This window comes from Uranotaenia lowii, chromosome 3 (genome assembly GCF_029784155.1).
Source record: "Uranotaenia lowii strain MFRU-FL chromosome 3, ASM2978415v1, whole genome shotgun sequence".
Taxonomy (NCBI): domain Eukaryota; kingdom Metazoa; phylum Arthropoda; class Insecta; order Diptera; family Culicidae; genus Uranotaenia; species Uranotaenia lowii.
Window position 1 is genome coordinate 188,130,009 of NC_073693.1, and position 22,118 is coordinate 188,152,126.

The window sequence follows — 22,118 nt, forward strand, 5'->3', positions numbered from 1 at the left end:
AGAATAAGAACTGCAGAATAGGCCCAACAATTCTACTTTGAATTTCATAATTCGCTGGAACACCAAAAATTAAATAAGAGAATATACAAAAAAAAATCATTCAAAAAAATCACTTTAATGGATAGAAATAAGCGCAAGTTGACAAATGATAAAATATACAACACTTTTGGTGGAGGCTGATTGATGGCTTCGTTTGTACTTACCACCAATTGCTCTGGTGTAACTTACATATACACTGAGGTTTTTTTTTTTACGCGGTATTTCGTCCCGCGTAAAAAAAAACCGCGTTAATTCGAAAATCCGCGTAAAAAAAAACCGCGTTAATTCGAAAATCCGCGTAAAAAAAAACCGCGTTAATTCGAAAATCCGCGTAAAAAAAAACCTCGTTCATTCGAAAATCCACGTAAAAAAAACCCGAAGTTCGAAAATCCACGTAAAAAATCCATATTAATTAAAAGCTTCGCGCAAAAAAGCACGTTACTAAAAACGCGTAAGAACCATGATTATTTAAAAATTTGCGTACAATGAAAGTTTATTTTTAAGATGAAAAACAAAATCAATTAGATTAATAGAATAGTAGAATATAGTGAGGCTTATTTGACAGTGTGGAATTCAGATCGTCTCATGTCTCAGGTCTCATGCTCCATGTCTCAGGTCTCATGTTACATGTCTCAGGTCTTAGGTCTCATGTCTCAGGTCTTATGTCTCAGGTCTCATGTTCCATGTCTCAGGTCTCAGGTCTCATGTCTCATGTCTCATGTCTAATGTCTCAGGTCTCATGTCTCAGGTCTCATGTCTCAGGTCTCATGTCTCATGTCTCATGTCTCATGTCTCATGTCTCATGTCTCATGTCTCATGTCTCATGTCTCATGTCTCAGGTCTCATGTCTCATGGCTCATGGCTCATGTCTCATGTCTCATGTCTAATGTCTCAGGTCTCATGTCTCAGGTCTCATGTCTCAGGTCTCATGTCTCATGTCTCATGTCTCATGTCTCATGTCTCATGTCTCATGTCTCATGTCTCATGTCTCATGTCTCAGGTCTCATGTCTCATGGCTCATGTCTCATGTCTCATGTCTCATGTCTCATGTCTCATGTCTCATGTCTCATGTCTCATGTCTTAGGTCTCATGTCTCATGTCTCAGGTCTCATGTCTTAGGTCTCATGTCTCATGTCTCATGTCTCATGTCTCAGGTCTCATGTCTCAGGACTCATGTCTTAGGTCTTATGTCTCATGTCTTATGTCTCAGGTCTCATGTCTCATGTCTCAGGTCTCAAGTCTCAGGTCTCATGTCTCATGTTTCGTGTCTCAGATCTCGAGTCTCATATTTCAGGTCTCAAATCTCAGGTCTCATGTCTCAGGTCTCAGGTCTCAAGTCTCAGGTCTCAGGTCTCAGATCTCATGTATCACGTTCTTAGTCTCAGAGCTAAGATTTTCCCAACTACAAAAAGATTCTAAGTGTTTTCCTTTGAGAAAGTCTAGAATATTTTCTCTGAAAAACCGCGTTAATTCGAAAATCCGCGTAAAAAAAACCGCGTTAATTCGAAAATCCGCGTAAAAAAAACCGCGTTAATTCGAAAATCCGCGTAAAAAAAGCCGCGTAAAAAAAACCGTTTAAAAAAAATCCGCGTAAAAAAAACCTCAGTGTACATATTTTAATTTTCAAACAGTTAAAAATATAGTTTTTGTTTATATTTTCTGTAAGTTGCCTATAAGGTTTTTTGTTGTTTCAAATATTTTCAAGATCGAACAAATCATTAATCCAAAACAAAAATATTGTAACAGATAAAAAAAGAGAGAATAGAATTTTGATTTCAGTATCATTACTCAGATTTTGAATTCATTATCAGCCAACATTAATAAATATCTAAGTTATGAAAATAGAAAATTAATAATAACATGAAATTTATTTGTGTGTGTCCGTTTTAAATTAAAATATCACAATACTATTGATAACATAAAAATCATGTTTACAAACTCGACTGACTCGACTCAACAGACCCACACCAACCATATCGTCAATACTGTTTCCAGATCATTCACACAAGGATGATTCATATGGAAAGTTATAATCCAGTTTTAGATTTGACAAAAACAAAGTTGATTATTTCTATTGCAATTGATTTAGACTCTACATGAAAGAAAGAATTGAATAAACTACCTACACAAGATAACAGATATTTGGTGCCTATGTTTTAATAACTGTTTTGAGAGATTTTGGCTTCATGAATACAATTATTCCATCAGATTTTGCCTATCTCCTCTAGTTTTGGAGCTATGGCACGTAAAATTTAAAAATTTAGCAATTTTTACTGAATTGCAGCTTAATGAAATAATTATCGTATGAAAACTGAAAACTGATTTTAAATCTGTATTTATTATCCTTTTTGTCATGAAGGATCAAGAATTTGCCTAGATTTTCTTATTTAAATGATTCAATGCATTAGTTAAATAAAAATGAAATTCGACAATTACTGAAAATTGAATTGAAGATTATAGAACTATTTTATTTCTGACATTAAATGAACATTTGAGATTTTTTTTAACATAAATGGTTTTAATCTAAATATTTTTTAGAAGATTGCATAACGTTTGGTTTTCAAAATACAGTAGTTTTTCGATTTTATCACTGTTCGATTTTTCAATACTCGCTTAATTCACGCTCGATTTGATCACGGTTATTGTTTCGATTTTATCACGTTGTTTTTGGAAATCATTCAGGAATTATTTGTCATTTTTCCCTTTTTATTTCAAGTTTCGCCAAATTCACGATTTTGCCATTATCACGGTGCAAGGCCGTGCCAAAGGGGGGGGGGGGGGGGAGGGGGATTTTTTCAAGAAAATTTTCGAAGTCATAGAGAAATAACTTGATCTTAAAAGGTTTTTAAATAAGTGTTAACAAGAGAGTAAGAGAGAAGAGTGGAAGATCCAATGAAGAATCCATGTACATAATGGTGATCAGAATCAGATTTAAAAAATTATATTCAAGAGTATGAAGAATCTCTAATGATTTAAAATTATTTTTTGTAAAACTTATGTCCATTGATTGATGTTCATTCATTGATGATGGACAAAAAAATAAAATAGGTTGAATGTGGCTCTTTAAGACTTTGAAATTTTGAAAATTTGAAGTTTTCTGCTCTTCTGACTCAAAAGGTTGCCGACCACTGCCCTAGAATCTAATTTTATTTCAGTGAAAAATTTACAGAAGCTTATGTTTACAAGTGTATCAGTACAATAGATTTGAACCTAATTTTCAGCAGAAACTCTGAAAACAAAAAGTTGTTGACTGAATTTCGGGAGTCCAAAAATACAATTCTTGACATGCCGTCTAAAGTATTGACCACCTCTATGTTCCTCGTAGGACGTCATTCAGTAAGCGCACAACTCTTCAATATGGTGGTGGCAGGATATTTTATCGCTGTCGCCTGACCGGATCGAAAAATAAATTATCAACAATATCAAATTACCACTTTTTAGTGCTGCTGTTGCTGCTGCTGCTTGGCCTAATGCCTTGATTTGAGAGAGCAATTTTTGCCTCCCGTTTCACACCGGTTGCCGCTAACTGAGCGACATCGGGCCATCAGCTTTAAGCTAATACAGCCTCTATCGTGGATAAAAACTGGATAACACGCAAATTAGGGTTACTTATTTCACCCTCGCAAAGCCATAGATCGGCTTACGAGAATCTGGCTACCTCAATTTATCTTGCCTTACTTTTCGGTATCCACGAGTCAAGTAGCCTGGTTCAAATGGTGCGTTAGGTTGGGAAGGATGAGGCAAAATGCCCCATGAAAGGAAACAATTCAATGATGACAAAGTAAAACTGCTCGTGTACACATTTCTCGCAACCATCACATTTATGTCGATTAAGGGCTAAGTAGTTACATCAATATTATTGGAAATAAAATAAACGATATTGAATTCATCACGTTTCATTTTTAGTTTAAGACGATTTCAGTAACTTTGCATTCATTGATAACGATGCAGTTCATAACTGCTCCCCCGTTTAGGTTGTAAAGGCAAAAGCAAAAATTCAATGGAAATCATTTCTGCGCTAATTTGGTTATATCGAAATTGACAATTGCCATCAGTCAAAGAATTGACTGTGCGTAAAGCCGAAGCCGAAACGGAGAGTGGAAAAGTGAAAAGATAGGTAAAATAAAATAGAATTAAAGGTTTAAACATCTGAAGAACTGTCCGCGTCGCGTGCATTCTTCCGTAAGTAATAAACATCGGATTACTTTACAATTGACTGTGGCCAATGCATAAAATCCGATTGAGTTCACCGGTAGGTCTTGTCATTTATGTATTTTCTATGAGCTAGTATTTTTTTTAATTCAAGCCATCAGTGAAACGGGATCACGTAGTAGCTCTTGTACTAGGAACAGGGACACTAGTTCTTGTATGAATGATTCAATATGCTGCACAAGTGCTTTTGGATGGCACACAATGTTTAGAGGAGACCAGAATTTCGAAAGAAAGATTTGACAATTTTCGTAGCTTCTAGATAGTGTATTGCAATCTGATGTTCATTCCCTATCTTAATCGAGAAATGTATTTAAGAACCTATGCTATAAGACTCTGAATTTTTACCTAGCAGGTTCGATAGAGTTCGATTTTTATAATCCATTTGATTTTAATTGCTTTCTCTTCTCTGCTGCGTAGTGGTGATGTTGAAGATTCTGCATACAAATTTGTTTTGCAAATCTTAAAAATAACTTTAATGCGAAAGTCAATCACTTCAACAAAATATTAACTTTACTATCTAGTACCTATATGAAAACAAAACAAAGTTGTTAATTCAATAATTTTCATTAAAAATTCATTAAATTAATCCCAAGGAAAATTTTATTATTGAGATTTTGATCAATGAATCAAACATATGTCATCACAAATTTAATGGACCTCATCAAGCCAAGTCGGCAATTTCATGGTGTTTTGACGGAATATCTGGTAGAGACAACAAAGTAATAACTTAATATGTTTTCAATTTAAAAACTATCTAAGTTTTGAAAAGAATTTGTCAGTAAATTTTAGTAAATTTTAGCAAATTTTATTTTGCTGTAAACCAGCAAAATTTGGCTGGATTTTGAACCGCTGGCTTTCCAGCAAAATTTCCAGCAATTTTGATTGCTGGAAAATCCAGCAAACTAAATTACTGGAAATCCAGCTATAAGGGTATATACGGGCGACAGTATTGGAGAAAAATTGGCCTCAGCCATAACCTCAAACTTTGATGAGCTGACGGCCTTACCAGTGATGCTAGGTGCGTTACTAAAATCAGTATTTGTTTTTTTTAAACTAATTATAATATTTCTGAATTGATTAAATTTTTTAACAATAAACAGCTAAGCGTTTGAATTCATTACGGGGCGTCTTTAATAAAATAGATGAAGATAAGCCATCTTCCGCTAATGAATTTTCAAGGTGAATTTAAAACATCTGAAATATATTTTCATGTACTGCTCGGTAAAGTAAAAAGAGTTGTTTCCAACTTATAAACGAATGCAAAATCATTCACTGCTACAAAAAAAAGTAAATTAATAAAAGCCACGTCTATGTTGACTATGAAAATAATAGCCTGCATGCTCTGATTATTTATAACATTTTCACATAATTCGCTACATCGTTTAAGTGTGCGATACAGACAGTTGTTATTCAGTTCAGATAAATATTGCGTTTAATTTCATATTTTAATAGAAATCTAGGGGAAAGTTGCAAATTCTCAGTACTCATGAAAACGTTTTTCAATAAAAATTCAATTTAAAATATAATCATTTTCCAAATATCAATGCACTTGGCAGCCTTGACCACCCAAAAAAATCAAAACACGAGCATCTATGTGTCGCTTTTCCACAGGGCGAATTTGTCGATATTCGTACCGCAAAATCGCGTTTATCGTGCGCCCTTCTCAAAAATTGATTCTGTTCTCCCATGGTTTGAGGTTAGGGCTGAGGCCTCCTGCTAAGGTGGTGTTCGTGTAAAACTGTCAATATATCCTAATATCAATTGGTGGTTTTAAAAAAAAACTGGATTTTTTTAGGATTCTAAATTATATTTTAATTTAAATCCCGTCTGTGGTGAAGGGGTTCTCCAGCCTGCGCTTTCAGGCAAGTATGCTGTTATCGATAGTTCTTCTCCGCGTGATGGAATTTGCATTTCCAGGGATCTTCGTTCTTATTCTGCACCCGACACTGCCGAGCTTATCAACGTTTAGGGGAAAAGTTCATATAACGCCCCATGTAGCTAATACGCGCCACCTTTGTTTTGAAGAATCTGAAACATTTGAAGCCTGCAAAATATTACCAATATGTTCTAAATGCTGTGATTGGTCATGGCAAGTAAGATTTTTTCCTTAAAATGCCCCTGTGTCGTGATAATTTCACTATTTAGGTTTTTCGTCATTTTGATCTAAATTTTAAAACACTTTCAATAAGGTGTCACCAAGCAGAGAAAAACGAATAAGACAATATTTTCTGACACATCGATAGAGGAGAATCTAAACTATGATTTTATGCTAAAAAATCATACTGAACTCGCAAAGGTATGCTTTTTATGGGTATGTAAGTATTGGTGTGTTTTTGGTCTTCGGCTGCTTTCGGGTGTGTTCGGCTGCTAGGCGCATATTGAATACACAGCGGCGCGTATTTGCAACACAGTTTTGTTCTGTGGCTTTGAATATGGTATTTAAAAATCAAGTTTTTGAAGCAACTATAGTAATTTGAGTAATAAAAAATCATAGGTATTTGTAGAAAACACTTTTCTTCAACGATTACACCCATTTTCAACACAATTTGTACGTGGAATACACAGAAAATCAGCGATTCGCTTAGGTGGCGCATAATAGGGCATGTTCCCCTACTATCAGAACGTCGGTGGTGTTAATTCCTGTCTGGTTGACTACCTCCTTGCCACGTCATGTTCCTGCTACGAATTCATCGCCTTTACAGAAACATGGCTAAACGACCGCACCTTATCCAGTCAAATTATCGGCCCAGGCTATGTAGTGTTTCGTTGCGATCGAAGCCCCCTGAACAGCAAAAATTCAACTGGAGGCGGAGTTTTACTTGCTGTAAAGTCCAGATTTACGGCTCAGCTGATCGAAGACAGTTCCTGGAACGATTTGGAACTTCTTTGGGCTCGCATTGATCTCGGTGACCGGAAACTGTACCTATGCGTAGTGTACGTGCCTCCTGATCGCTCTACTGACCTTGTTGTAGCTGAGTCTTTCTCGCACTGCCTCTCCAAAATAAGCTCAATCTGCTCTCCCGAAGATGACATACTTGTTATCGGTGATTTCAACATGCCTGTCTTAAAATGGTGCCCCTCCCACGGTGCCTTTTTGTTCCCAGATCCTATGCGCTCCTATTTCTCGGCTCCTTCCAACATCTTTCTGGACTCTTTGAGCACCGCGACTCTTCGCCAGATCAACAGCTTCGAAAACGAAAACGGCCGTACGCTAGACCTCTGCTTCATAAACGAAGGCTTCAGGAATCCGACTATAGGTTTTGCTCCCGCCCCTCTCGTCAAAGTTGTTTCCAATCATCCAGCTTTAGTGGTCTCAATCGATGTCACTGACATTAACGCCCCCGTAGAGGAAACTGCTTCTTTCTACCAGGACTTCAAAAACGTCGACTACGAATCTATCTCACTTGTCCTGGATTCTATCGAATGGGAGAGCGAGCTCGATCTTTCTAATCCCAATGCTGCCGCTGCGACTTGCTCAAACATACTGAACTACATAATCGATCGTCATGTTCCGAAACGAAGCTTACCGTCCAACCCACGAGCTCCCTGGGTCCCTAATCAACTGCGACAATTGAAGACGGCTAAAAACCGTGCTCTTCGATACTTCAGCAAGCACAAGTCCCTCTGCACAAAAGAAGAATACCGCAAGCTAAACACGGCATACAAAAAAAGCAGCAGGCGTTGCTACCAGAACTATCTTCACCGGCTACAGCGCAATTTTAAGACCAACCCGAGATCTTTCTGGAAGTAGTATGTCAAAAATCAGCGGAAAGAATCCGGGCTTCCGTCTCAAATGTTCTTGAAAGACCACACAGCGAACACCGATCCTGAAATATGTAATCTTTTTGCTGAGAAATTTTCAAGCGTTTTCACAACAGGATCCATTTCCTCAGAACAACTGGATACGACTGTAAGAAATATTTCACCTCTTGATTCTTCCTTAAGCCGTATTTCATTCGATGACGCAGCCATTCTGAAGGCGACAGCTAAGCTTAAAAATTCATCATCTACGGGTCCGGACGGGATACCAGCTATTTTCTTGAAACGCTTCATGCCACATCTACTGACTCCCATTAGGCATATTTTTCGAGCTTCGCTGGACTTCGCAATCTTTCCCTCGCTTTGGAAAGAAGCTTACATGTTTCCTGTTCACAAAAAGGGAGATAAGAAAGATATAGACAACTATCGTGGAATTTCAGCTCTCTGTTCGATAGCCAAACTGTTCGAATTAGTTGTTCTGGATCCGATTTTCTCGTCCTCGAAGCAATACTTTTCCAACGATCAACACGGATTCTTGCCAAAACGATCCACGACAACAAATTTGCTGACTTTCACATCATTCGTGCAAGATAGCTTTGCCATGAAGTCTCAAACTGACGCCATCTATACTGATCTGTCTGCTGCTTTCGACAAAGTAAATCACGATATTGCAATAGCAAAACTCGAACGCTTAGGATTCGGTGGATCCCTCCTGGACTGGTTTCGGAGCTATTTAACAGGACGAATGTTATCAGTGCAAACTGGAAATTACTTTTCAAGACAGTTCTCCGCTCGTTCAGTTGTGCCCCAGGGAAGCCACTTGGGACCGATAATTTTTGTTATCTATTTTAACGATGTACTCACTCTCTTGGACGGCCCAAAACTTGCGTATACCGACGACCTCAAACTTTTCCACACCATCAATGGCCAAGACGATATCGATCTCTTGCAAAGGCAGTTCAACACCTTCGCTCACTGGTGTGACACCAACTGCTTGCCTCTGAACCACAGCAAATGTGCGGTCATTTCATTTTCTTGCAAGCGAAACCCTCTTTGCGCAGAGTATACTCTCGGGAACGAAACCATCGCCCGGGTGGAACACATCAACGATTTGGGAGTTATCCTTGACCATCGGCTGGAGTTTAAGACTCATACGAATTACATCGTTGATAAAGCATCTAGAAGTCTTGGCTTCTTATTTCGCGTAACAAAGGAGTTTAAAGATGTGTACTGCCTAAAAAGCCTGTATTGCAGCATATTTCGCTCAACTCTCGAATATGCATCTGCAGTTTGGTGCCCATTTTACCAGAACGGAGCTGAACGAATAGAGGCTATCCAGCGGCGCTTTATACGGTATGTACTGCGACACTTGAACTGGTTAGATCTGTTTCGTTTACCCAGTTACGGAAACCGTTGTCGCCTAATTGATTTAGACACGCTTCAAAATCGTCGAAACGCTGCACGTGCTTTAATCGTAGCAGATCTCTTTGCGTCGAGGATCGACTCTCCTACGCTGCTGGAGGCTGTTCCCCTCAGTGTGCGGCCCCGAGGATTAAGGAACCAAAATCTGCAGCTCTATGTTCCCATTCGGCTGAAGAACTACGGAGCCAACAGCGCTCTAATTGGAATTTTGAGAACTTTCAACCGCTTCGCTGAGTACTTTGATTTCGACGTTTCAAGGGCTACTTTCCGAAGAAAAATTTTAATGGTTTCGAGAACTTTGTAGATTTAAGTAGTTTTTAATTTATTATTTTATTAGGTTATCATTAGGATCAACATGTGATCCGTTGATGTTTTACACAAATAAGACCGGGCAACCTGGAAACCTTATCTTATAACCCTTTGCCTCAGAGGGCTCTAATTGAGCTTTCTTAACAGCATTCCCATAATACGGCGCAAGAAGATGACGTCATTGATAGAGAGATTTAAAGCATCGGCCCAATCAACTTTTTTGTCCAACATCCTTACAGCTTCATTCGATATAAGCAGAAGAAATATTCCCTCAGTTATCAGTTTTGATTTTTTTTTAAGTTGTTTGGAACAATACATTTGTTACTCTTATTTTAAGAACTTGTTTTTTCACTAGGCAAACGGGATTTAACTACTGGGGGGGGGGGGGATTATTAAATTTTCTTGATAATACCGGTCGAAAAAAGAGTTTTAAGAAACATAGCAACAAAATTCTATGATTTTTCTTTGAAAGAAAACTTAACTTATTAATTGTCAACTAAAAGCACACAACATGCACCCTACACTGTTTTAAAAGATGTAGTAATTATATTTTCTTATTTATTTCAATAAAGTTATTTAAAAAGTGCCTTTTAAGAATTACCCGATTTTGTCACTGTCCCCATTTTGTCACCCTAAGGGCATCATTGGGGTGACAAAATCGGGGATACACTGTATTTAGTTTTAAAATCCAATCTAGAGACCTGAAAGACTGCTTTTTTGATAATTCATATTGTTGATACCGCTCAACTACACAAGTAATTTTATCATTCTCAAGGAATTAACAACGTGACTACACAAATGTTAGGATAATTTGTGTTTGTAGAAAAGTTCGCTTCCATTTCCTCTCGTCAATGGTTTCAATTCCTCCCATTTCCTACTTCGTAATCTGGAGAAAATCAAAAATAAAAAGGAGCTGTAGAAAAAAACTGATTCACGCGAGTAAATGGAACAAACCAAACACGAAAATTAGAAGAAGCAACAGGCAAAGAAAAATTGTAGAAGTTGTTTATACTGTTTTATGCTTTTCATCTCTAGCCGCCAAAAATACTGAGTGCAGAAAGGATAGAGCGTAATAAATAAATCCTTGATTTTTTTTCTTCTACTAAACGCTCCCGGCAAAGATACTGAAAAACTAAGACGAGAAACCCCCGAAAGAATTAAGGTTCAACATATTTTTTGAAAATTGTTTTTTTCTGGCCCCCTTAGGATGTTTTTTTTGTGAATTTTGGGTTTTCTAAGGTAACTATAAAAAATGTCATCATTTTTTGAAGTGCATAGAGATAACAAAAAAAAGGTGTTTCTGGCTTGGTTCTGATTTGTTGAACAAATCAAAAAAAATTAAACCGAACACTGTTATATTTAATGGTTAAGGGAGAATGCCTAGCATGAAAACCCCTGAACAATTTATCTAAGGCTAAGCCAAAATATAAATTTAATGAAAAAGATAAAATATATGTAGGTATGTATGCATAAAACCTCATGACGCTCCGAATTTCAATAATAAAAAAATACGCTGTAGCAGCTGGGACGCAAAATTCCTAGAAAGCGAACATATTTTCGAGATCGAAGACAAAAAAACACAGAGACAACGAATACCAGTACCAAAATGCATTTGTGAGGAACAAACTAAGATTATAGTTTTGTTCGCTTCATTCGTTTAAATTTGAAAAAAAATCGGCAAACCATTGTGTGATCCGAAGCCTGCAAGCCAATGTGCACGCAGCGCTTATTTAAGCCTGAGGATGAGTTTGACTGAACATTCGTGATGAAGATGAAGTGCGGGTGGGAAAGAATGACTGGCACACACATTGAAAAATAAACTTGGCAAAGGAGAAACGGTACAAGGAGGGGAAATAAAAGAAAGCAATAAGAATGAAAAAAAAACAGCCGAACAAAATTGATTGCTGATGTCGATCATGCACTTTACGATTGCTTGAGCATACAAAAGCTTCCCGGCTGTTGCAAAAAGGTGTCATGTTTCTCCCTCACTTCTGGCAAGGGGAATACTATAATATGAAAATAGGAACGTACCGAATTTTCCCACGATAGCTAAGGTATCAGTTAAACACTTATGCTTGCAGGTGAACGTTTTCATAGACATCCTAAGTAATGTACCTAAAGTAGAACTGGAGCCAGAAAAAGGATTAAATCATTATCATTCTGCCGGGGAAGTTCCGATACGCATCGTGATTGAATAATCGCTTCATGTCGAAAGAACTCCATTAAATTTATTGTGAATGGTTAACCCGAATTATGGTGGTTTTGCAAAGTAATGAAGTTTGTTAAAGGTAGAGTACATGTCTTTCCCCTCGAGGTTATAACCATTTTACGGATAGACTAAGGTTGTCAGAATCCCCGGTTTTATTCGGCTTTGCCCGGATATTTAAAACAAAATTTTGGAACAGTGCGGCCCGACAGGACAGACTTTATTTGGCAAATCAAACAAAAAAAACAACAAACGTCTCCAAAACGAAATTTTTAGAGCAACTTTTACTAAAATAATCATGAAAGGTAACGATTCAAAATCTGTCGCTGAGTTTTGATGAAAAAAAATAACTAGTAGACCTGATTGACTCCTTCTTCCAAAATATACCTGCATCAACACACGCAATAAATTCACTCCATAACCATAACAGTTCATAAGAAGCCATGTGGTCCGGGTATGATGGCGCGCTGAATTGGAGATTTGTCGAACTTAAGGGGGGGGTAGTGTCTAACACTTTCAAAAAATTGATTTTTTAATTTTTTTATTTTCTTATTGTAAAACATTTCAAGAATGTTGTGTCAAATTTTCAAGTAAATTGAAGCAAAACTGTAGAAATTATAGGCCTTTATATTCTCCTATCTAGTACTGCAAGAAAGCAAGAGCAGAAACTTCAAACGCGGTTTTCTCGAAAGCACATTTTTAAAGTCCGTGGACATCGTCATTTGAAAACTCCTTATCCGTTTATTTATTTTACATAGTATTCCGTCTCACGACATAACTTGACGAACATAATTCCTAAAATTCACTCGGTCCATAGCAACCGTTCTCCAATTTCTCGGGCACCCCACGTTCGCCAGATCACGCTCCACTTGGTCTAACCACCTCGCTCGTTGCGCCCCCGCTCGTCTTGTTCCTACCGGATTCGTAGCGAACACCTGTTTATCCGATTCTTTTCAAATTTGGAACATATTTTCTACATATAAAATACCAGACCCCAACGTTTTTCTTTTTTGTTTTTTTTATTTTGGGGAGATTTTACAGGTGAAAAATGGCGGATTTTTTCGTGAAAAATCGTAGTTTTTACTTCAAACAGCCACAAAAATTTCATAAAAATTTTTTTAAGTTAAATAAAAACGTTGGGGTCTAGAAAAACATCTATTTAAAATATTTTGCTCTGATTTTTTGACTTCAGATGATTCTGTGCTGAGATACAGTGTCCACCGCAAATCCTGTTTTCTAAAAGGCATCCTCGAAAGTGCTCCGTCACCGGCTCATTTTTCAATATTTTTCTACGAAAAAATTACTAAATATTCTTTTAACAATGCTTTGTATAATGCAAAAAAATTTAATACATTTGTTTGAACGATAGCTCTAGAAAAAAATCGTGAAAATGGTGTTTTTTTATACCTGTTAGACCCCCCCCCCCCCCCCCCCCCCCTTAATAATCTAAGAATGCATGTGAGCACAAACTTAGGCAGAAACTGCGGTGAATCCGTGCTTCCATGGTGGATAACCAAAATACATACATACATACAAACATATATGAGTTTTGATGAAAATCAGTTTTTTCCCAAATTTTTTCTAAATTTTTTTTGAATAATTTCTGGGTTTTTAGAAAATTTGCCCGAATTTTGCCCAGATTTATGGTCGTCACTTTTGAAATTAAGTGCCCGGATATTGCCAGGTTTTTATTTAAAATTACCCGGTTTGTCCGGTTCGGATACGTGCTGAAAAAATTTTGGAAACCTTAGGATAGACAGTACCTTATATAAAAAAAAGGAGTTTCCCAACATGGGCTCTCTTTTTTTCTTATTCATCTGTCGTTTTCTTAACTTTTAATTCTTAACTCGTACCTGTGCTTCAAAATTAAAATGCATGGTAATAACCTTCACTTTGGAAATTCAAACTTTTTCAACCCATGATGATCTCCTAGTTCATCATTCAGATCTATCCAGAATAGTTTAAAAAAATAGATATTGTAAAAGCATTAGTTGTTGAACACGTACTGCACGCAGAGAACACTTGTGCCATTGAAACAAAAAAAAACACACACCTTTGAATCAAGCTGCTGGTGTTCCTTGAATATAAACCTGATTTCTTTGATTTAAAATCTTTTTTTATCGAATGAGAGGAAATTTTTTTTAGGTCAATGTAAACAACGTACTTAAAATTAAAAGAAAAAAAATTGTTGCCACAATCAAAGAAAAATTCTTCAATTTTAAATATATTGTCTTTAAAACCATCATGGCCCCGGTTAATATTAAAAAATATTGTGGTGGGAAAATTTCAAAACCGTGGAGAATTTTGTGTGATTCTTTTCTCAATTTGTTTGAATTAAATTGTTAATGTTTTAAATTTGTTTTAGATCAACAGCCGGAGGCGATTGATACCAAGGAAAACCGTCTATACGTTCAGATGAATGTTAGTATATTTAAGAGTATGTACTTTCTATGTTTTTTTTGCTAGTACTTATAATCTTCCCGATATTCCATTTATTGTTTTTGGGAAAGTGTTTTTGCCATACAGTTTTGTCTTGTTTATTAAAATGTTTTCTTTTTACTTACTTTTGTATAAAGACTTTTCAAACTACGGTCCCGGAAGGAAACGCATGCAGAGGTGAAGTTTGTAAAACAATATATTACATACATATTGCGGTTACTGGGAAAATTTCTAATCGCGCGACGGTAGCCTTCCGTGCGGTAGGCTAGCCGGAGCAGTAAACACAGTTAAAAAATTCACTCTTACTCACTAATTTCATTGAAAAGTTAAGAAGTAAATTCTTGAATCAATCTTCAAATCATTATTTTGCAAGAGAGGACAAAACATGAAGTCATCGGAATGAAATATTATTATTCTTAGTATTCATTGAGATTGAATTAATTACGAGCGTTAAAATCCCAGACAAAACAAAAAACAATCTACATTATTGAAAACACATTTTTCCATAGCCTGAGAATTAACGAATTTGGCATGACGAAGATTTTTGATGCGATAAATGCGTCTTTGATACTTTATATGCTGGTCGAATTCAATTATGTTGTCGTTAAAATGTAACAAATCGTATATGAGAAGTTAAAAAAAGGAGTTGTGTACGGTGAATAGTCTATTATAGGAAATAATACCATTCGCATCGCAAAAAATAGAACTGCGCACTCATAACTGCGAAATTTGTGCGATCTGTCAAATCAGTATAAAATCTGACAGTTTTATACACGCTAACCGCTTTTCAGTTATACTTTATACGGATAACTCCGACTGCAAAACATAGCACGAAATCCAATATTCAATGAATGATCGCTACCGTGTCGTTGAACTCTAAACTTATTTAAACAACTACAGGTTTTCATTTTTTTTTCATGAATTTGTCCGCTGGTTGACCCCATCGCAAACAGGTTTTTTTTATTATTCATTTTTCCGTGATTTTGACCGCTGATTGACCAAGCTCAAGGCAAACACAATTTTTTGTTTTATAAACAATAGATAATCCGATAATAATATTTGGTATACATGTTTGTTTGACAACTTTTTTATTAAATCATCTTTCAATGTTTTCCGCTTGTTCATCCGATTTAATTTCAGTCGATAAATAATCCTTATGTAGAACAGTGCTCATTTATTTCTTGAATACTGTAATTTTTTTTACTGTGGTACCCGTATACGGGAGCCCAAATCAGCTATCGCAGAAATAGAAAAAAAGAGTGGATCAGCAATATTGTTTAATTAATATACAAGTTTGAATAACAATTAATTAGTTTTAAAAGAAAATCAATTTTTAATACTAGATTTCATAGAAAGGAAAGAAAAATAAAGATAAAAAAGAAAACTTTCAGATTAATCAAAATAATTTTGAATTAAAAGAAAATTTCACGGAATCAAACAAAAATGCTATAGAATTGAAGCATTAGAGACTTTGAATCAAATTATTCTAAATTTTGACTCAAATAACATTTTATGATTCAAAGAAAGACATTTTTTCGAAACAAAGGAAACCCGATCAAGAAAGCATATCAAAATTGATACACAAATCCATCTTATTATAAACTTATTCAGATAAAGCTTTGAAATCAAAATCTTCGTTTTGGTCGTTTGAAAAAAAAATGATAATATCTCTTTTGATACAATCAGTTGTTTTTTTTCTGCCGGGCAAGCAAATGCTTCGAAATCTTTTATTGGAAGTTTGAAGATCTCATTCCAATGCACCAGGCATGGTTCTGTGGTAGCGTGCGTGCCTCTCAACTTGCAGGTCAAGGTTCGAATCTCCTGGCAGGCACAACAACCCGAACTTTTTGAGAATTGTTCAAGTTGAAGACAATGCATGAAAGTTTAAGTACAGGTCAGGAGGTAGTTCCAAGTTCCAACATTGCATATGCGTATAAGACAAAAATTATATACAAGCTTGCTGCATGTATATAGTTCAGTTATGCTTGCATGGACTTTTTGTTAATACTGATGTTATGAAATCGCTTGGTACATTTTTGTACCTGAAAATAATCACATTTTTCGTAGGTGATGGAAAGAATTAGAGAAACATGAGCTATCAAAGAACGAAGGAACATAAGCCGGAAATATCATGAATTTTTCGAAAAAGATACAACAGCTCACCGGCAGGACTTGAACCTGCAATCTCCGCTTCAGTACAATGGCGCGTTAGCCAATTTCACCACGGTGAATATGATGAAACCGGCCATCACGAGCAATCGAGCTCTGCCGATCAACTGCTGGACCTTCTATCGAAAACACCATGTATATCCCGCATGTGATCTTTCCCGCTATTGATCTCTCTTTCTCTAATCTTCTCGATGGGTGGGGTTAGAGAAACAAGAGAGATCTGATGATAATTCATGAACAAATTTGAAAAAAAAAACAATTTATCGTTTTTTGTAAGAAAAAAATCTACTTTATTCTTGGTATCTCCCATCGGCCGGCGCACACTTTTTCAGTCATGATTATTGATCAGTTTTTCCCACTTACATGTCGTCTAATCTTCATTTTAGGTCGCTGCATCCTCTTCCTTCAATTTCTGCTACTTTTTGTCCAATACTTGTCTTTTAAAAAAAACTGAGGACAATTTAGTGGATATAGCTGTTTCGTAATTAACAAAACTTCATTATTTTTAAGCCACCTCAAAGCGATTTTAGTGGAATGTCTGCTGCCAAAATCTGACAATAACGCAGTAAAATCATCATGAGATTGAACTTAAAGAATAATCGATAAGTATGCATCGAAGGTTGCGAAGGGCACATACAAGATTACTCTTTTTAGGCTTTCAAAAAAAGCGAAAACTAAAGGGCTCATTTTGAAAATTGTTGTTTTTTTACACAAGAAAAGAATCTTGGCCAATCGTGATATTTCATTCAAAACAACCAGCAAATACATACTTTTATATGCTAGGGACCTTGCCACGATCAGAAATGTTAAAGGATTCAAACGCTGGAATTTTTCTGGAATATGGTTTTTCGTGAGTTTTGTCGTTCATCAGAAATCACCTGTATCATTGTCTTGGTACCTGTCTTACAGCTTACGAGCTCTGGAACTAGCAAAACAATTGTTTTTTTTTTTAGATTAAGTTTGAATGACTCATAACTAGGCTGCTGAACGTGTTAGCTTATCGGAGAATTTTTTTTTTTTTGAAATTTCGTCGATCTACACTTAGTTTATCGCTTATTCAAAATTATAAATGCTGGCATGAGACTTGACTTCCATCGCAGACACCAGATACCCAGACTGATCAGTGGCGTTTGAATCCATACAACTACAAATCGCCCAGAATCATACGCCATCTGCCGGGGCATCGTGAAACTACTGTGCTTCATCAAGAAAAAAAATTACACTTGATAATTAACAAGCCAAATGAACCCGTCTTTACTTAATCACCTATCAGTATTTGAAAATCTATCTCAAATATTTTCATTATCGTTTTTGTCTTCAATGTTAATTGTTTAATTTACTGAATCATAATAAGAGATGAATGTTATACAAACAATGACTGTTGATCGATTGAGATAAAAAAAAATACAAACGCAACGTTATAGCGGTCCTTAGTTCAGAGCAAATTAATTTTGATATTCAGTTTTGATTTCAAAATTAATTTATCCGGCTGAGTAACAGTATGAAAATTATAATATCTGTTATAAATAATTTGTAATTGTAATTGTAATTGTGCTTTATTGATTGAGTTCGGAATTGTTCGTCTTAATCTGAAAGGTTGACTGCGACCAAAAAGACAAACTGTATATAACTCCTTGAAAAACTTGAATTCTAATTTATCTTAACTGTTTCTTGGCTCGTACATTGAAAGGTTTGAGGAGTGAAATAAGTTATTGACATATATTGAATCTATATATATAAAAATGAATTTCTGTCTGTCTGTCTGTCTGTCTGTCTGTCTGTCTGTTCCCTATAGACTCGGAAACTACTGAACCGATTTGCGTGAAACTTGGCAGATGGGGGTAATGGAGGCCGGGGAAGGTTCCTATTGTGGTTTGAGACCCCTCCCTCTCTCATGAAGGGGGGGAGGGGCCTCCCAAACAAAAGACAATTTTTTGCATAACTCGAGAACTAATCAAGCAAATGATATCACATTTAGCATGGGATGGTATTTGAGAACGAGAAATATTTCTTTGAATATAAGGTACCCCTCCCTCCTTTCAGTGGCGTGATAGGAAGGGGGGGGGGCTACCTTACAATTTTTCATATAACTCGAAAACTATTCAAGATATTGGAACCAAATTTGGCATGGGAAGGTATTTGGATACGAAAAATATTTCTATGATTATTCGAGACCCCTCCCTCTTTACAGTAGGGAGATATCAAGGGGGGAGGGGCCCTCTTTATAATTTTTACATAACTCAAATACTAATCAAGCAAATGAAACCAAATTTGGCATGGGTGGATATTTGGGAACGTGATATGTTCTAATGATTGTTTGAGACCCCTTCCTTCTTCCAGCGGGGAGAAAGGAGGGAGGGAAGTTCCATACAATTTTTATTGCATAACTCAAGAACTACAACAGCAAATGAAACCAAATTTGGCATGGAACGATATTTGGGTACCAGAAATGCTTCTTTGAATATTTGGTATTCTTCAATCCTTCAAAAAGGTGGATGAAAAGGGGGAGAAGAGATTTCCCTTACAATTTTCAGTATAACTGGAGATCTGATCAATCAAATTTGAACCATATTTGGCATGTGAGGGTATTTAGATACGAGAAATGTTTCTATTATAAATTGAAGCCCCACCCTTTTTTCAGCGAAAAAATATAAAGGGGAAAGGGGGCTACCATACATTTTTTTGCATAACTTGAGAATTAATAGAGCAAATGAAATATAATTTGGTATCAAAAATTTTTTGAGTACAAAAAATACTTTTATGAATATTAAGTTCTCACCCCTCCATTCAATGGGGCGAATGGAAGGGGGTTGGTACTTCCTTTCAAGTTTATGCATAACTCAAGAATTTACATCGCAAATAAAACCAAATTTGGCATGGGATAGTATTTTAATACGAGAAATTTTTTTATGTCAAACAATTATTTTCTTGCAGTGGGATGATAGATTTGGAAATAAAGGAAGGGAAGAGGAAAGCATTTAACTTTTTTTTACAAAATCCGAGAAATGGAAAAAACTTTACATGGAATATCATTTTGGTATGATTCTATGATTATCTGACACACCTTCCTCCTTTCAGTGAGTAGGTACATAGGAGGAGGGAGGTGAACCCAATACATTTTTTTTAGCATTAATTCTCAATTTATGCTAAAGAAGCCAACAAATGGAAACAAATATGGCATAGAAAGGTACTTGGTTACGAGATATGTTTCTACAATTGTTATAGACCCTTACGCTTCACAGTGTAGAGAGGAGAAGAAAGGAGGGGACTCCATATAAATTTTGTTGTAAAGCTTAAAAAATTGTCAACAATTGTGGACAATATTTGATACAAGAAGATTTTTGAGAACGAAAAAATTGGTATGATTATTAAAAATCACGATCTCCATCCTCCATGTGCACTGTTATCAGTTTTTTAGCATAAATCCATAACATATTAAGCAAAACCAACCAGATTTTATCAATTGAATTGTTTGCGTACGATTTATTTATAACCCTCCTTTTTTAAGGGCGGAGCTTAAAGAAACAGATTTAAATAATCAGATCTTTAACACAAATCAAGATATAGCGGTTGCTTATGAATTATGTTATATTTTGATTTAAAATAATTCTAACAAAACAATAAAAATTCTGGAATGGACTGGAAAATTAACCTTAAAAGCGACCATGTTTTTAAACTTTTTTCCCCCATCTTAATCCGTACACAAGAGCAAGTGCCCGTAAGAAATGTTTACTTAAAAATCTTTTATTAAAAAAAAATTGTTGAAAAACTGCACTGAATTTGGAATATTTCAAAATGAATGTTTCAAATCCATTTCTCTTTGCTTCCGAAATTTTTTCACTTTTGACATTCCACCAAATTCTTTGATTCAAAGTTTTGTTAAAACCATATTTCGAAAGGAATAAGTTCACAAAATGAATCCATTCTTCAAAAAACTATTATTTTGAATAAGGGTCATTTTATAATGTTCCTTAACCGCTGCCCAGTAAATAAGAAATAATTTCGCCGTAACTAAACTTATATATCGATTTCAATGCTTTTCCACATCACCAAAACGAATTTTGAATGGTAAAAGAACAGTACTATATTGATGCAAACGAAGGTCCATTTTATTTTCTTGCCGTTACATGGAATGTCAAATATCGTATGTCTGTGTGAGTGAATTCATTTAATGTTTTGATTTTGATGTGACGAATTCATGTTTGTTTTATTTTACCCATGGATAAAATCAATTACACGTGCGATATTCAAAAAATGGTTCGAAATTTAATAAAAAAATAATAATGAAAAAATGACTTAACAAAAGAACAGGAAAAGCTAAGCTATTCTTACTAAATAGACTCGGATGATTGAGATTGTTTGTCAAGAATCATCATTATGTCAACCAACGCACTTTGTTAGAAATTGTACTAAATGTGCGGAAAAATGCATCATCTCGAAGCTCAAAATATTGTTTCCAAAACTGCCTCTGCCAGTGGGCGGTAAAAGGGCTAGTTTGATATCCAAGTTTAGTAATATATTTTGAAAAGAAGACATTTCTCGAATGTGACTAAATTATTTATAGAAAGTGAAGTGCTAGGATTTATTGGAAGAAAAGAGTGAATAAAAATCTGCCACCGGTTTTTTGTTATAGATGGGAACTTAATGGTATATTTCGTTGATGCAATTTTCATTAGATTCTTCTGTTAACAAAACATTGCTTGACAGATTTTGTTAATATTACCTCTACTTTTGTTTTATTCAGTTTTTGTAAACCTCTATTAATTCGAATAGGTGAAGGGTTTTGAGAAAATCTAACTGAAACAGAGTGTTCAACAAAATTTTATGAGAATCTCGTCCATTCAACTGATTCACACATTCATGTACTGTAGTTTTGCAACATACAATCAGTGGAATGTTTTTACGATCTCATTTGTCATTTTCTCAACAATTCCTAGATCGTTTTATAAATAATTGGGTCATCACAATATTTTCCTACTCGGGAAACTTGAACTTACCCTTGACGGAGGTTTCGGGGTTAACGAAATCTTGCAGTTGAAAGTGATCTTCACAAATGAAGCCAAAAATGACATAAAATGGTTATTTTTCAACCACAACGCAATAAGAAAGTGGAGCATAAAAACCCGAAGTTCTATTTTTATTTCAGTCGAAGTCGATGTATTTTTTTATAAGCTTTATGGTTGAATTCTAACCATATTTGGTTAATGCGCTCCAATTCAAATTTTTTTTAGTGGTTTTCGAAATACATCGTGATATTTTTTTTCTATCAAAAGTAGGTAATCAAAAACGACCGTGTTCATCGCTAGATGTTAAAAAACAAATATCATAATGCAAATGTGTGTGTGATATATCGAGATTTTTCCTTTTGTGTATGTGCTGTTAGTTTCACGATATCCCGTAGATAGCGCTGCGGAACAAGCGCCAAAATCAGCCTTCAGTGGTCAGTCTGGGTATCTGGTGTCTGCGCTTCCATGATGACCCATAACCGTATTTGCCGACCAAGGGCTTCACTCTAATGCTCGATTTGAACTTTGTGGACAGTGGACATTTTTACAGTGTTTGC

At 35.7% G+C, this 22,118-nt stretch overlaps 3 protein-coding genes across 6 annotated transcripts in view; all 3 read left to right on the forward strand.

The window, feature by feature from the left end:
* The window catches only part of LOC129751451 (ATP-binding cassette sub-family F member 2), a 520,520-nt gene that overhangs the window by 99,297 nt on the left and 399,105 nt on the right, over window positions 1–22,118 (forward strand). The window lies entirely within an intron of this gene.
* LOC129751454 (uncharacterized) overlaps window positions 1–22,118 on the forward strand; it is a 51,268-nt gene that overhangs the window by 23,201 nt on the left and 5,949 nt on the right. The window lies entirely within an intron of this gene.
* On the forward strand, window positions 6,854–8,002 carry LOC129752946 (uncharacterized). Its single transcript, XM_055748738.1, has one exon. The coding sequence runs from the start codon at window positions 6,854–6,856 to the stop codon at window positions 8,000–8,002; it is 1,149 nt and encodes a 382-aa protein (XP_055604713.1).